The sequence below is a fragment of the Pollicipes pollicipes genome, unplaced genomic scaffold (genome assembly GCF_011947565.3).
Source record: "Pollicipes pollicipes isolate AB1234 unplaced genomic scaffold, Ppol_2.1 Scaffold_7261;HRSCAF=8764_pilon_pilon_pilon, whole genome shotgun sequence".
NCBI classification, from domain to species: Eukaryota; Metazoa; Arthropoda; class Thecostraca; order Pollicipedomorpha; family Pollicipedidae; genus Pollicipes; species Pollicipes pollicipes.
In genome coordinates this window covers 37562470-37579299 of record NW_023597054.1, presented here as the reverse complement: position 1 = coordinate 37579299, position 16830 = coordinate 37562470, and the positions used below count along the sequence as shown (strand labels likewise).

Below are 16830 nucleotides of genomic sequence, written 5' to 3'. Positions count from 1 at the left end.
GCGCATGAGAGACGCTTGGAGGCCTTCCTCCTGCTGCTGTTCTCACCATGCACCCAAGTTCTTGTCTCTCTTGTGGTTGCTCTTACGATGCCGAAAGACACTTGATTTCGCTGGAATTTCACTCGCGTCACCAGCCTGCTGCTCACGAACGCCGCCTGCTGTACTCACGTGCCATATTTGCTCATGTGGATCGCAGGCAGTTCGCTCACCAATCCGATTCCCTGGGCCCGTCCAGCCGCGAGCTCCTCGCGTGCGGAATCACATCACCTGTGGCATTTTCAGAGCGGTGTCGTCAGTCGGGCCGCGCCGCCAGCCAGTGAGCGGTCACCCGGCGTCTGCGCCGGCGGCGGTCTGACCAGTGCAGGGCGCCGGCCGCCGGACCCCGCCGGCCCCCTCTCACAGGCGGTTGCACGGGCGGCACTGGCACCGTTGGATCGACGGCGCTGCGTGCCGGGCGCCGGCGCCGCGGTGGGCGGGACGCTTCCAGCACGGCACCCAATCATGCCACTATGGGCGGCCGACCGACCTCGTCTGTAAGCGCGGATGCTATTGAATGGGGCGCCGCGTGAGTGGAGCAAAACCGACAATTCTATGCTTTCGGCCGGCAGCGCTGCGAACGCTCGCCGCAGGACAGCACAAAGGTGCGGCACACGCCCCGCGTGCTGCGGGTCTCGTTTGAGGCCGCCGCGGAATGTGGTGGCATCAGCCGGGCGCGATATGTCAGGTGGAGGGAGCCAACTGACGGCAGATTTAACAGCTGTTTGAACTTGGACTCCAGCTCGCTTTAAGGGAATGCGGGTGGTAAAGCCCGTTACGGAAAGGATTTGTAGATGTTGACGCAATAAATGTGCGTAACTGTGACTAAATCCGTGTAAATGTTGACGCGCTGCGCCTGTTAAGACGTGCAAGGTCTGTCTTTGGCTGTGGCCTGTGCTGCCACGGACAACGTAAATATTATCGTTCACGTCTTGTTGCGTCTCACTGACCCGAATATGCCGGTATGCTCATGGTGTCATCGAATGTACATTGAATATGCTCATGGTGTCATCTCAACCCTCATCGTGCAGAAGTTGGCCCGGCTGCTGAGCCTTCGAGTGCGGACCGTCTGGCTGAGTACTAGCCACGGATCGGCGCGCAGCTGTAATGAGTACCAACCCAGCTTCCGCCGTGAGTGTACGCTTCAGTGACTCCGTTTAAGGTCAAGGTTGGCCAGTGAGGCCGCGCCAGGCCAGACCGCCGGGCGGCCGGGCGTTCCGAACCGGCGGCACAGAGCGCCAACGCCGCCACCGGACCATGAATAATGCAGCCGGCCACTCATCAGCACCCGTGACGAAACGCCGCCCGGGCCAGCTCTAAGGGATGGGCACTGCCAGGGTCAGCTTCCAGAGAGGTGTTACAGCCGACTTCAAGAGACGGCTATTTTTTAACCAGATCCGAAAGAGGACTGTCTTCCTCGCGCTCCAGAGAATACCCTCATGGAGGTAATTAGTGCCAGCTCCCAGCAAGGGCCGTGTCAGTGACGGTTTCCCGGGGAGGGGCCGTGTCAGATTCCAATCCCCTCAGAGAGCTGTGTCAGATTCCAACCTTCTCAGGGAGCCGTGTCAGATCCCCACTCCCTCGGGGAGCCGTGTCAGATCCCCACTCCCTCAGGGAGCCGTGTCAGATCCCAGCTTTCTTATGGAGCCGTATCAGATCCCATTTCCCTCAGGGAGCCGCGTCAGATCCCAGCTCTCTCAGGGAGCCGCGTCAGATTCCAACCCTCTCAGGGAGCCGCGTCAGATCCCAGCTCTCTCAGGGAGCCGCCTCAAATTCCAACCCTCTCAGGGAGCCGCTTCAGATTCCAACCCCGTCAGAGAGCCATGTCAGATCTCATTTCCCTCAGGGAGCCGTATCAGGTTTCAGTTCCCTCGGGGAGCCGTGTCAGATCCTCATTCCGTCAGGGACCCGTGCCTCAGCGAAGTCCCAGAGACGGCCTGTCACACAATCAGGGACAGTGGCATAGGCGTCAGTGACTGTAACCTCAACGGACGTGTCAGAGTCAACTCTCAGAAGGAGTGGAGTCAGAGATCAGCTGCCAGAGACGGCCGTGCCACAGACATTTACAGTAAGGTGTCGTGTCAGAGACGGCTTTCAGAGAGGTCTGTGTCTCCATAGCTTCTCCCAGAGCCGGCCGTGTCAGAGACAGCTCCCAGCGGGGAAGGGCGTATCTCAGACAGCTCCCAGAGAAGGCGTGCCAGAGACAGCCCCAAGATGGAATGTTTAACAGCAAGCTCTCAGGGCTGTGTCAGAACCCAAAGACGTCCTTGTTCGGCCCAGAGAAGGTCCTGTCAGACAGCTCCAGCTGCTCAGGAAGCATCTGGGCCGCTCTTCAAGCCATGGCAAGAGCCAGCTTTGCGAAAATCAGCGTAATTTTTAGGAAGCATGATCTTAAAGCCGAGCATGGGTGGCGTCGTTCAACTAGGGCACAAAGTCAGCGACAAAGACTGTCATCTATGTGCTGGACGGTACAGCAGAGCTCTCCACATTCGCCACGAGTGGCGCTAGTGTCGGTACCCGTTTATGCGGCGACTGGTTCAAGGCCAGAGGACGACCGGAAGAAGACGACAGGTTGACGAGGTGAGGGCCATCGGGCGGGCCCGCGATTCCAGGCTATCCGTTTATCTGTCCGCGTGGGCCTCTCGCTGTCAGAGGCGATACCCACGGACCGGTGCGGCTCGTGCGGACAAAGGAGCCTAAGTTCCAGCCGCGGCCTCTGCTCACAGGCCGTCCACCGCCCGGGTGCGCCCGGCGCCTGTCAAACTCCGAGCGAGGTGAACACTACCCGAAAGTAGGCAGTTTCAGGGCCGCTTTTCTCCGGAGATAAATGAAACGGCCTGCTGAAGTCACTTGGCGTCACGATTGAATGACTGGGGAGGAAACGTCACGGTCCAGGCTTGTCGGTGACGCTCGCCACTGCAAGCGGAAACCGTCTGGCACCGCGCGCTAATCTCCCGCAGGACTCCGGCCGGCAAACCGCGCGGGTCATTTTCCGCGTCAAAGTACGGTTGATACACGGTAAACTGGTGACACATGACTTATTGGCTGAATGGGGCTAAACCCATGACGTATCGCAATAGGTAACGGTTAACCTTTTCCGGTTGCTTGCGGCACTGTCATGCTGCCAGCGGACTCGATGTTGCTGTTTTGAGTTTGGCAGAGCCAGCGAAAGATCACTTCACAACCAATGCGAATGGTGGTGGCTTGGGGTTTCCTCATCGTCTGCATGGATTGCTTACGTGTCATGTTTTGTTGGTTTTTTGGCACTGGCGGATAATGTCATCAGTGGCTTTACCACAGGTAAGTTTGTCGTCAAATAACTTGGACACTTCGCCCAAAGCACGTTGCGAAAGTAGTAGCCTAATTATTGTCTGATAAGCGTGCATTTGTCTGGCAGGCTTTGTCAGACGTGCGAGTACGGTGTCGGATGGGCGTACAGAGCGCACTGTTCGAAAGGCTTCCGGCGCAACCAGACAAGGGATTTTTACATGTTGTCCATTTGCGGGTATCGTTTCGTACGCCTAAAGTCAATCATTGTCATTTTAAACTTACAGTAGCATAGCTCGCACCGAAAATGTCGAAACGGCAGGGGAGACTTCCTTAGGAGAAAGAGGATGAATCAGCTGGAGTCTATTTTATGAGTATGTGATAACTTCAGATGGTATTTGCCTGTCACTGTAAAGGAAGGGCAATGACAGACGAACAAGCTTAAAAAGTGATTGTTGTTGATCTGCATGCATACAGTATACAGGGGTGCAGAAGACGTTAAAGGTCGGGATATTTGCCTCGTTGCAGAACACAGATTCTGCAAACCATACTTATAGGCCCAACCCAATGATTTACACGGGCAACGACAAAATTAAAGTGCGCAAGAAAAGACGAAAAAAGAAATCCGAGGCACCAGAGTTTTCGGCCGGGTTTCTCGCCGACCGGGGGTTGCATCGGTTTGAAAACAAATCGGCAGATTATGCATTGGAAACTTGTGTCACACCGAACCTTTCTAGTAGACGCGCCTCACACCTCACGTAAGCGGCACACACGGCACAGGGTCACGAGCACGTACGACTTGCTGCCAGTATCTGACCACACCCCACACAGACAAGGACGAACAGAAGCCAGTCACATTCTTTACGAAGTTCCGATGTTCAGTAAATTAGAACCGCTGGTGCTGTTGGTTCTTGAGGTGCTCACTAGAGATGTGTTCCGATATTTAGTCAATCAGAGCCGCTGGTACCGTTGGTTCTTGAGGTACTCACTAGAGATGTGATGGACGGCACAGACCGTCTGCTGGCGGTGTGGTGCGAGGGTCGCGCCTGGTGCTCCCCTGACCTGACCTGACCCGGGGCCGGCCCCGTGGTCACGGAGGTCAGCTGGCTGCACTGGCGGAGCTGCGTCGAACTTAAGGCGTCGTGGCGGAACACGCCGAACAGCTGGAACGGACCACAGAACAGTCAAATGCGAGCGTGAGAGAGAGAGAGAGAGAGAAGAGAGAGAGAGAGAGAGAGAGAAGAGAGAGAGAGAGAGAGAGAGAGAGGAGAAAGAGAGGGAGAGATAGAGAGAGAGAGAGAGAAAGAGCAGGGAGGGGGGAGAAAAAGAGGGAGAGAGAGAGAGAGAGAGAGAGAGAGAGAGAGAGAGAGAGAGAGAGAGAGAGAGAGAGAGAGAGAGAGAGAGAGAGAGAGAGAGAGAGAGAGAGACCCGTAAGACGTGGGTGGTGCGTGATTACGAACGTTGACAGTGGAAGTTACGACGCGCGCCCAATCCGAGGCCGGTGGGGCTCCGCCTGTGCGACGCACCTCTCGGCTGGAGCTTCCTACGCCGTCGGGTATTAAACGTGCGCCGGGCACGCAGGGGGCCGCCTCTGTGAACGAATTACCCTGAGACGGCATTCGAAGGTTTCTCCACAAAAAATGCCCCCTCTGACCTTGCCAGAGCGTTTAGTGTCCACGTAAGATGAGCACGGGCGGACGGTCCCGGCCGGGAAAACAAGCCAGGCTTGGGTGGACTCCGACAGTTGGTGTGTGTCGGACCAGCTGGCGCGTGGCAGTCGGAGCCAGCGATCACAATCTCTGGTCCGATGTAGCCGGGCTTGATATGATAGCTACTTGAGTGGCCGGCTTGTCTTGGATAACCTCGGTCAGCAGCGTCTGGTCAGTTCAGATTGGTCTTTGATAACGCCGGCTAGTTGTTGAGCGGCTGGTTTTGGACAGTCTACGTTGCTCCGCTGGTCTTTGATGGTTTCCGTCATCGTTGAACCACTGGTCTCGAACGGACCTGTTCGGTGACGACCAGCTGGTCTGGTCTGGGTCGGTGGTGACCAGCTGGGGTCTGGTGGTCTCGGCCAGGTAGTGTCGAGTCTGAAGAACCCGAGACTGAGTGTAAATCCTGGTGCCTTGTGTCTGGTCCGCGCCTCCAGACCACCCAGACCACCTTGAGTTCGAGCACTAATTCTGGCGCCCTTGATCTGAGCCCTTGTTTTGAGTCCACCGTTGTCACATTGTGTATGATTCATATCCCGAATCCGGGTACCTTAAGTCTGAGTTTGTGTCTCTTGTTCAGTCCCCGCACCTTACAAATCCGAGTCCAATTACTTCAATGAGCCAGGCACGCATCCGATTCCAATCATTTTAACGAGCCAGGCACGGATCCGAGTTCAATCATTTTAATGAGTCAGCGACGGATCCGAGTCCAATAACTTTAATGAGTCAGTTACGGATCCGAGTCCAATCACTTTGATGAGTCAGGTACGGATCCGAGTCCAATCATTTTCACGGCTCTGAGTCGGGATCCGCAACGAGTCCTCAGAAATTCAGGACATGTCTGAATCATAAAGTTTCACATGTCCGAGTCCGTCAGCGTTTGCGGGATTGCCCAAGACAACGATGGTGTCTCACCGGATCCGTGTCGGCGATAGCGATCGTCAAGGGTGCAATCGTAACGGGGGTAACACTGAACACACCTCTAACCCAACTCCACCTAACCTTAGCATCACCGGACCCTTACTCATGGTCTTGCCGAGTCACCATTGGAAATAGCTAGTGAATAGTAGGAATGACTTAATGTCCTTAAAGTTAAATTAACCGATGATTAAACTTCGCAGCTTAACCCAAACAAATTCAAGCTAATCAATCTGACGGCTTCAATCCGAAAGCAATCGTAACGAACCCGCTTCACCCAATCCTGCCCAGCCCGGTAGGCACGGGAATAACCACTCGTGTAGTTAACACCAAACTTTTTCCACAAGGTTTGTCTTACTATTTAAAACCCCCTCAACCATAGCTCGAGTCTTTTAGTTCGAACCCTAAGCTGTTATGATATGTCAATTCAAGCACAAGTCCTGCGTTGAATCCAAGGCCGATCCGCGACCCTTTTTCAAATTGATCAGTCTGAACCCGAATCTTATTCATTTGTAAAGGCGGCCGACTCGCTTGATTCCCGGCAAAAAGCAAAAAGTCCGACCGAGTCCAAGTGTGGCCTGACTTAGACCCACACCGGCTCGTAGAACCATACCATATCGGGATTAGTGTTGACCAGCTGGCTTCCGCCTACTCCTTCAGTGGTGACCAGCCGGTGGTGGGAAGCCTCTGCCAGTGCTGATTTGTTGGCTTTGAATGGTCACGACCAGTGTCCACCAGCTTGTATCAGTCAGAGTCGACCAGCCGGCGTCTGACAGTCCATTCACAGGTAACCGGTTGGAGAGCTTCGATCGGTGTTGCCCAACAGCTCAGTTGCTTGCCCCCCTCCCCGCCCCCTCGGCCAGCGACGCCCGGTATTTGGGCGCCGATGCGCTCGGCCGACCGTGGGAAGGTCGACTTCAGCGGTGAGTGCGGATTCGTTGCCTTGAGTAGATCGTTCCCGGTATTTGCCAAAGTTCTCAGGCGTTTTTTCCCGGGCACCAAAGCCTTCCAGCGTTGGAGTGATGCACCGTGGTCTGGCAGAGCGTTTTGCGGCGTGAGACGGCACTTTTGCCAGCGGAGTTAGCACACATACATACACACGCAGCTCAGTTTAATGTTAGGGCCAAATATCTGGGTTGAAGGGAGCTTGTATGCATACACATGTTTTCGCCATGCTCCGTGTGTACTTTTACTGCGTACAGTTGTGTAGAAACAAGAGTGTGGGGACCGGAACCTCACCTGTAGTAGAGGTTACGTATTTAGCTTTCCCTATGGAGATGTATGAAGTGATGCATGAAGTAATTTGACGGTCACAGAGCTCGGACTCATACCGTTTGCGACGCCCCGCGCCCCGTGAACTCCCAAGCATGATAAACGTCAACCAGGATTATCTATTGGAATGCAAGAATACGTCAATCCGACATTGTGTGATCGACAATTTTCCGGCTATTTCATTAGCACGAACATATGTCACCCAATAAGCACCATCGACCCAAATCCCGCCGTCCTCGGCGCCAACTCACCTGTTTGTGTTTGGCGTTCTTCTCGTTGTTCTTGGCCTGCCAGCGGGCGCTGTGGTCGAACTCGCGGAATATGGCGCGGCCGGGCGTGTCGCCGGTCTGCTTCACCAGGTCCGGTGAGGCCACCGGCGACCCCAGGCCCGCCCCGCGGAAGCCCTCTCGCGGCACGTAGATGATGTCGCTGGCCACGACGCTCATGGTCCGCCGCCTGCGGGGGGACAGACGGCACGGTCTCAGAGCCGCGACGCGCACGCTCGACCGCCGACGTGAGCGCGAGCGCGGCCGAGGGGCGCTCACACAGAATTATTAGTGCGCGGCAGCAGAACTGCGCGCTGTTTGAGCGCATGCCAATGGCGACACCGGCAGCGCTCCCCCGTGCCGTAGCATTTGCAGTAGGCATTGCAGCGATAGGCAATGCAGTGGCAGGGGCGTCGGCAGGATTTGCTTCGGGAGGTGAGGAACACAGTTCAATGGGAACTCATCACGCTGATCCTCAACTTTCCGTCCGGAGCCATTTATGAGCTACAATAAAAAAGCGGCATCCAAGAAGGGGAGAGCCATGTATATGTGCATGTCAATGCCTTCAGTGATTAGCTGCGATGCAGTGTAGTGGATCGGGATAATGTGCGGTATTTAGGTCAGGTTAGGCAACTGGAGGGAAGGTGAATACCAAGACTGCTTTGGATGTGCAGCCTTCGGGGTCGACTAATGTCAGGACATATGTGCTGAAAGAGGTCATAATAACCCATTAACCAATATGCTAGCCACTGCACTTTCCTCAGTTGTTTCATTCAGATAGTTCGTAGCATTTTGCAGCCAGCAGCGTTGACATCTGACCCTGTAATGAGCGGTAGCGGACGCCGTTCTGGGCGCTGCGGCACGTAGCCGGGCATCTGGCCCTGGAATGAGCTGTAGCGGATGCCGTTCTGAGCTGCGGCACGTAGCCGGGCCGCGTATGTAACGTCGCTTCGGGAACAAGGTGTGGTGGTAAATGACCCTGTTTACCGTTTATGCACGCTGTGGGTTCGTAGGCATCCGGATGAGTGGGAGGAGTCGGCGAAAGCCCAGCAGAAGGGACCGAGCCGCGCCCCAGTCCTGTTCTGCGGGGGTTTCGGGTGTTGTCGTGAGCGTAGCTCAGGTTTGGAAGCAAGCCAGCATGTAACTCAAGACGACGCATGCGTCTCTGTCCAAAGCTAAGAGGATGGTAAAATATGCATCGAAGCTTTCGCAAAACAGGACCTGCGCACCTGCGGCTATCTTCAGACTAAGGCACTAGTTAAATACAATATCGCCTTCCAACGTTGCAGTTCTTACGTGAGCTGAGTTTTGTCAGTTATCCGGAAATGAGCACGAACAATTTACATGAACACAGCTTTTCAAACCGGATGAACTCTCAACATAAGAAATGTTGAGATTTGTCTGCAGTTTGTCTGTAGCCGCAACGTTCTGGACAAAACACTACCATGACAAAGGCGCCACCAGGTGGCTTCATTTAGCCGGCGGTGAAGGCCAAAACTTCGCAGAATTTCTGCGGTGTGAAGAAAAATGCTCCCATACTTGCGCCATACTTACAAAAGGGCACAGTACGACTCAGGAGAGCATGCCGCACCATCCACGGTCTGAACTGGACACGTTGTTACAGTGACCTTTGAAGCCCCCAAGGCCAAGCTGTGCAGGTCAAGCGCATGCGTTACTTGGTTTGTTATATGAAACTGGTTACTGGACGCTTGGTGCTAGCTCGCGTCGGCTGCTCGTTGATGAAAAGAGACAGACACTCCATGCATCATGGCACAGGCACCGTGATGGCTCCATACGCCATCAAGGTCTTACATGTTCCGCAATGCCCATACTTTAACATTCAGCCTTTTAGGCTCACACAGGTGTTTTCCCTCGTTGTAACGTGTCCAACTAAGCGACGATGTCGATGTCCTACTAGCTGATACGCAGCATACGCGCATGCCCTGGCTTTTGAATGTCGTTTTTCTCTACGGTCGTTCTCAGCAAGCATCTCAGTACAGGGACTGATGAGGACAACCCGCATAGTGTGAAGTACACTGTTGACAGCCAGCGCATGTGTTGGCACACATTTTTCAGGACTGGTGTCGTGTGTTCGCCGTGACATAGTCCGTTTCGATGGTTATTTGACGTTCATAGTTTTGGGGGACAATTTCGGAACACTGCGTACGCGAGGCTACAGTTAACAGCAGTCAAGTCAACAAGCGGCCACGGCTCAGTTCAACTTTCGACTCAGGCTTCTACTTCGCCAGGCGCAGTGCTCCAATCATCCATGTCTGCTCACGCATGCGCGGAGGCGGGCTCGATACTTCACGTGCGCATGCCTCACTTCACTGCTCGCTGCTTCACGCTCAGTGAAGTCACTAACTAGGGTTCAGACTAGTAGCGCCATTCTGTTTATGAGTCGTATACGGTGATGTGATGCTGATGATGTGAGTGGTGCTGTGATGTCGGCTGCAGTGATGCGGCACTGCTGCGAGTCAGATGCAGTGATATAATGATGTCAGAAGTCAGGTGCGGTGACACGGCACTGTTGTGAGTTAGGTGCAGTGATATAATGATGTCAGAAGTCAGGTGCGGTGACACGGCACTGTTGTGAGTCAGGTGCAGTTATATAATGATGTCAGAAGTCAGGTGCGGTGACACGGCACTGTTGTGAGTCAGGTGCAGTGATATAATGATGTCAGAAGTCAGGTGCGGTGACACGTCACTGTTGTGAGTCAGGTGCAGTGATATAATGATGTCAGGAGTCAGGTGCGGTGACACGGCACTGTTGTGAGTCAGGTGCAGTGATATAATGATGTCAGAAGTCAAGTGCAGTGACACGGCACTGTTGTGAGTCAGGTGCAGTGATCTAATGATGTCAGAAGTCAAGTGCAGTGACACGGCACTGTTGTGAGTCAGGTGCAGTGATATAATGATGTCAGAAGTGAGGTGCGGTGACACGGCACTGTTGTGAGTCAGGTGCAGTGATACGGCACTGCTGTGGATCAGGTGCGGTGATGTGGTGATGTTGGCAGTCAGGTGCAGTTGTGTGCGACTGCGTTGGGTGCAACAGTGTTACTCTGCATGGATCCCAGGTGCAGTCAAGGCACAGTGAGCACAACCGACTGGCTGACCTCCCTCCCAAGAAACCTCACCCACAAACATTCCAAACGATGCGGCAGATAGGTGTACCGGCATGTCAAAAATATGCAAATCGGTGTTTCTCAGTAGTTTTCCGCACCGAATCCGATGCAAATTACGTGTCGGGATACCAAATGGGTACCGAGTTTCCCAGGTGGCGCGCACGTTATCATTCTCCCGAAACAGCGGGCGCGTCTCGGGTCCTGTTCACCTTGTCGCTAAATGAATATCAAGGAAACACGCGCGCGCGCGCGAGGCTAGATAGACGATAGCGCAGTCCGAATAAATTACAGACGGCCCCATATACGGCCAGTTAATGACACACAAGGAAACGCACCAAACTAAAATCGCACCGCGCCGGGAGTGCGCGAGCTCCCAGAAGTTGCGTGACCAGGGGATAACTGGGACGTTGGTACGTGAACCAAACTGGCGCTGAGGCATTCTAAAGCCAAATTGGACTCGTTTCTTGCGTCACTGCGTCATGCACTTCCGATGGATTGCCAGCACTCCTCCTCCCCTCCCCCATGTCCACCCCGCCTTCATCTGCTTCCTGAACTAATGGGTTAAAGACAGAACAAATTTATTTTGTGTGTGCCATACTTTTTAATTGGAAAGGACGCTGTTGGCCCGCCTCTCGATCCTTGTCTCCACACCTGTGTCAGTTCAACACTTTGAGGCGGCGGCGCACGACGCTTTGTCACCGTCTGAGGGTGTAACGGCCGCGGCCGACCGTCCAGGCCCACGCCGCCCTCGTCAGACCGGCCAGACCGAGAGGAGCGGTCAAGGCCGAGTCGTCAGAGTCACGGGCGGAACGGGTGACGGTCACATCTGCGGCCGCGGCCTGTGTCACGGGTGGAACGGATGACGGCCACATCTGCGGTCGCGGCCTGTGTCACGGGTGGAACGGGTGACGGCCACATCTGCGGTCGCGGCCTGTGTCGCGGGCGGAACGGGTGACGGCCACATCTGCGGCCGCGGCCTGTGTCGCGGACCGATCCAGTGGCGGTCATTCCGGGTCAATGTTTAGCGGGATGAGGATCACTCGGGCACACCGACATGTTCTGTGTCACTGACTGGCAAGTTAGCTGTCAGATGAGCACAAACTGTGTCAGTGCCTAGCCATGTGCTGATCATTTATATTTTGTGCCGCCGGCTGATTAACTGATGGTCAAATCCAGACATTTTCTGTCATAATTCGACAGTCGGTTAGCGAGCCTCGCCCCCGCACGCTGAGTTAGGTACGATGCTGCTAGCCGACTACATAGCTGCGTACGCCATGTGCAGTGTGGTAGAGCAAATACATCCACACAGACAACGGCCGACTGGTGGACGTGTTCACTGATTGGATACTTGGTGAAACGCGGGCATGGTGGCATGGCCCGAACTGACGCACGGCAGTCTGGCAAGCGACATGCCAACCAGCATGTTAGCAATGGCAAACCGACCACTGAAAGTCGAGCGTCCGGCGAGTTTGCGTGCTCACACCCACGAACAGTGTTGCACGCACGCTAGTGACTCCGCGAGTCCAGCTCATCCCGCCATAATGATTCTTTCTCACGGACTGCGGTCTGTCTGCCGTGGTTTCTGAGGCCGCTGTTGCGGCTTGCTGTTGATAGCCCACGGTCTAATTTTCAGTCTTCCCACGAGGAGCTCTCGCTTCATCAAAGCCCCGTTCTTTGTTAGCGTCGTGTTCTTACTCGTACCCACACTGAATGTGTCGGAGCCTACCTGACCGCGGCCTTTGACTAACCAGATAAAGGTTTTTAATACTAGAACTTGTTTTGGCGCCTCGAAAGGTTCAACACTGAAGCGTACATGCCCTGAGCCCTGTTCACGCCTGGACGTACATATCACCTGTCTTCGCTGTCAAACCTCTGCTTAAATGGGTCTTCGGAACGCCCCTCCTCCGTCCAAACACGCGCGGAAAAGGTGCTAATATGGCATCCCTACCTCCCCCATTCCGAGATGGTTCGTCTGATTCTGCGCTGTCGGCGAAAATACGACGTCGTAAATTCAGATGTACCTCCTTATCTGGCACTGGAATGCATCTCGTTGGCAGACAAAGCGGGTTCGTTGAAAAGTAGCAAAGAGGACTTTGATTTTGCTAGGGATGCAGGAGGCATTCGTTCGGTTAGCTGTGTTTGCTGCACCCTGATCAGCGACTAGTTTGCATAATAACGAACCGCTGGACGCGAGCCGGTGGTCAGCCAGTTCCCACCTAAAAGTACGATGTCACGTGGCATGTGGGTGCCGTGACGACCCTGCATCGTTCAGTAAACGGCAGGGGGAGTGAACGAAGAGAAGCACGGCCATTCTTTGGAACCGGTTCGGCCAGCGACGTCCGAGGACATGGCACATCTGAACCTGCGGTTTCAGAAGGCCGGCAAGCACCATCTGGCCAGAGGCTCCAGACAACAGACGGCACACGGCACAACCGACAACCCCAGACGGCACGCACGACACGGCGTGGTTGGAAAATCCCACCTACTGGCACCTGCATCGGCAGCCGCAGACGGCGAACATGGTGCGGCAGTGGTGGCTCCAGCCTGGCGCCAGTGCAGTCTGTAACTGCAGTACATGCCGGCGATATTGGACACGGTCAGAAGAAACATCACGAGTTTGTGTGCGGTTGTTCGATCGACGCAGCTGCGACCAGCCCCAGGCGATGGTCGAGTGTCACAGGTCCAGCCACCCTCAATACTTTCGCAGCAACGTAGAGGAAGCGCAGACTTCCCACAATCAGGTGCTTCGAGTGCTCGATGACCCAGCGCTTCATGATGACCCAGTGCTTCATGATGACCCATCGCTTCATGACGACCCAGCGCTTCATGATGACCCAGTGCTAGCAATGCTGAGGATCTATCCAGGGCAGACACTCAACGCTTGCCGAGTCGGCCGGCGGCGGGCACCGCTCCGACTCTCTCCACCGTCTGCATGGCCCGTGGGAGTGAGACCTGAGCTCAATGGTCGCTGCAGTGACCCCGATCCTGCGCGATTGAGCAGCAGGTCACGTGCCGGGGTGCCGCGGGTCGTGCCGAACGCCAGCCGCCGCCGCCGCCTCCGTCTCCGGCCTCGACGCCGCCGCCGCCGCTGACGCCGCTTTCCGCCTTCAGCCGGCGGCTCGGGGCCCTGACCTTGCGCGCTGATCTGATCTGGGGCGGCCCGACCGGCGGCGGGACACGCGCACAGCTGACCTGGCCGGCGGCGAGGCGCAGCGGCGGCCGGGCTGGGCGCTGCACCCCGGGACTTCTCTCTCGGCGCCGCTCGCGGTCGGGAAGTTTGTTTAGAAAGGCACGAACGGAGTCGGAGCGTGGTAACAAAACACTACAGTCGAGTTGGCCAAACACGGCTCGCAAAACAGCGTGAGATCGGGGCCGAACTCTGAAGCGGCTGGTACGGATTGACGCCACTGCCGTGGGTTGGGCCGGCTGGGGGCGAGACCGACGCAGCTCGACAGGCGCAGGCCACACCCGGCTCGCAATGCATCAGCCGTTCACCGGAAGGGGCAGTGACTGCTGTCACCACGGCTGCCCAGGATGCCCCAGAATGGCGCCTGAATGGCTCTCTCCCCGAACCCCAGCCATCCGTCTGAAGACTCGGGACTATTCCTCGTCCAGGAGGTCAGCCCGGGTCAGAACCAAACGAGGCTCGCTCAGGGGTCCCCTGTCGTCCCGTCTGAAGACTCGGGACTGCTCCTTGTCCAGGAGGTCAGCCCGGGTCAGAACCAAACGAGGCTCGCTCAGGGGTCCCCTGTCGTCCCGTCTGAACACTCGGGACTGCTCCTTGTCCAGGAGGTCAGCCCGGGTCAGAACCAAACGAGGCTCGCTCAGGAGCCCGCTGTTGTCCCGTCCAAAGCGCACGGACCCTGTTGGCTACTGCCGTCGGTCAGGTGCGTCCACCGCAGCGTGGAGTGGCCTGCATCGCACACAGGTGGTTCGTGACCGGGATCCATGGCAGGTGAGCCAGCGCAGGGCTGTACATGTAGACGGACAGAAGCGGTGCATTGCTCGTGCGTTACTCACCGAGGTGGAACTGGCTTTGTCCGAGCCCGTCCCAGGGGTGGAGCGTCCCCTAATGAGTCACGTGCTGCCGTCCGAGCGAGCGTGGACGGGCGAGGGTCGGCACGCGGCGGATCCAGTGATGGCCGACTTCGTGTCACCAGTGTGATGATGCCGCCGTGGACACATGCATGTTTCTACGCATGTGCTGTGTGCTTCAGTGCTTCCCATGAGCACATGGAGGCTGTGCGTAATCTTTCACGACAGGCATGATGCATGTTAGCTCACGATGCCGCGGTGTGGCGATGTCACTCTTTTCGGTGTCATACTTCACGATGCCGTGCTTGACGATGTCATGCTGCATGCAGGGCGCACTGTTTTGCCCGTGAGGCGTCGCGCGGTACATGCTGTTGGCAGTCAGATTTCTCACAGGATGCATTCCTCTAGGCTGGTAGATGTCCACCGGGACGTGCCATCCGTCCTGTCTAGGTCCCGGTGACGTCACTGGTGTCCTCCAGGACATGCCGTCTGTCCTGTCTGGCCCTGTCGACAACAGTGGCGTCCTCCAGGACATGCCGTCTGTTCTGTCTGGGTCCCGGTGACGTCAGTGGTGTCCTCCAGGACATACCGGCTGTCCTGTCTGGCCCTGCCGACAACAGTGGCGTCCTCCAGGACATGACGTCCGTCCTGTCTCAGTCCCGGTGACGTCAGCAGTGTCTGCTGCAGCCGCCTTTTTTAGGAACACTCCCCCTCCCGTCTATATCCGATCAATCAATTCCTCGGCCCTCGGACCTGGCGTCCGCTGGCGCCGTTTTTGCCCGCTTCCTGGCCTAGCAACGGCTAACGCCGGTCAAATCTGGCGGCACGCGGCCGCGCCGGCCTGTCGTGACCGGCCGTCCGGCTGTAAATGACCGGCTGGGCGTCGGACACAAGCGCCGGCTCTTGGCATCCGCCGGCATGCAACTGCAGAGCGACTGCACACCACATCAACGACGCCTCGAGTGCAGCAGGGCTGGACTGGCGGTGCCGGCTGCAGGCTGCCCACGACCGCAAGCCAGTATGCAAATAGCTTCGTTGGTTTGCGTTGGCAGGGGGGACTGGGAGCTGAAAATTAAATTAATCGTGCAGGGGAAGTTGCGACCCATGGGAAGGGCGCAAGTTCCAGGGAATCATGGACGTGGGATCCGACGCGGTCGCGTGAGCCAGCCATCGTGTTGGGACACTTAATGAGTGCGTTAGAAGAAAAATAGACCCTTCTCGTGTGCTCTTCGAAGTTTAGAGTAGCTATGCTGAAAACACTCGATGTTCAGCACGCCAGAAGGCACTGGGTAAACGACGTTATTAAGCATACGTTGGTTATATTGCTCATATTATTGTCTGTTGTTTTATTTCATTCTACTGTTTTTCATGTTTCTTTATCTTCACGTTGCTTATTGGTGACCTTCCGCACAGCTTGAAACGGCAAGGTATGACCACATAGCCAATGTTTGCCAAATGACGTCATTTAGTCAATGTCTTCTGGTATATTGAAGGTTAATCATTGCCAGCACAAAAGCTCGGAATGCCGAACTCCGCAAACCTGAAAACTCGGAGCTCAAGGCCTCCGATGCTTACATCGAGCTTGTCCATTGAGCTGTAGCCACACCTGATGCCGGCTAGGTTGTGCGGCAGTGACCGGCACGTTGAGGTGACGAGCTCCCCGCCCTCTCCATATCTCCACCCATCAGCTGAATCATCAACACCACACCATCAATCATCAACGCCTTCTCCTCCATCGTCGCTCCCCGCGTGGTCGTCGGGCAGCGTCACTTCGAAAGGCAAAGCTGGAGATCCAGCGGATCGCCTGGTGTCCATGATGGTGATCCAGACCGGCCAAACACAGCCGGGGCCGGTCGCCAGGACCGGGGTAACGGAGTCGACCCGGATGTTACTGATTACAGGCAGGAGGTGCGGCCCGGTCGCCAGTACCATGTGGCCCATACTGCTGTTCGGGGTTTGGGTTTTCATGAGGTGGAGAGTTCTGTAGGCCTGCAATCTGGACGATGATGGTGCCGCTTTACTGTAGAAAACACATTGAGAGCCGGAGTAAGAGGCGTCTGCTGCCAGCTGCGTGTGTGTGTGTGTGTGTGCAAGGTCAGGGTCATTTTAGTATTGTCGTGCGATCCGAGAAACAAAGACAGGTCAAAGTTCAACGGCAGCAGCCGGTAAGAAGCGATCTTCACCCCCGGGTAGGTGTAAGAA

At 55.9% G+C, this 16830-nt stretch overlaps 1 protein-coding gene across 1 annotated transcript in view; it reads right to left on the bottom strand.

Moving 5' to 3' along the window:
• Positions 1–171: 171 nt before the first annotated feature.
• The window catches only part of LOC119112919 (uncharacterized), a 30256-nt gene continuing 13597 nt past the window's right edge, over positions 172–16830 (bottom strand). Inside the window, exons 2-4 of the mRNA XM_037237223.1 lie at positions 7454–7658; positions 4293–4466; positions 172–267 (exon numbers count right to left, since the gene is read on the bottom strand). Of these exons, the coding sequence (XP_037093118.1) occupies positions 259–267; positions 4293–4466; positions 7454–7648 (378 nt within the window). The 5' untranslated portion in view covers positions 7649–7658 and the 3' untranslated portion in view covers positions 172–258. The remainder of the gene's footprint in view (positions 268–4292; positions 4467–7453; positions 7659–16830) is intronic.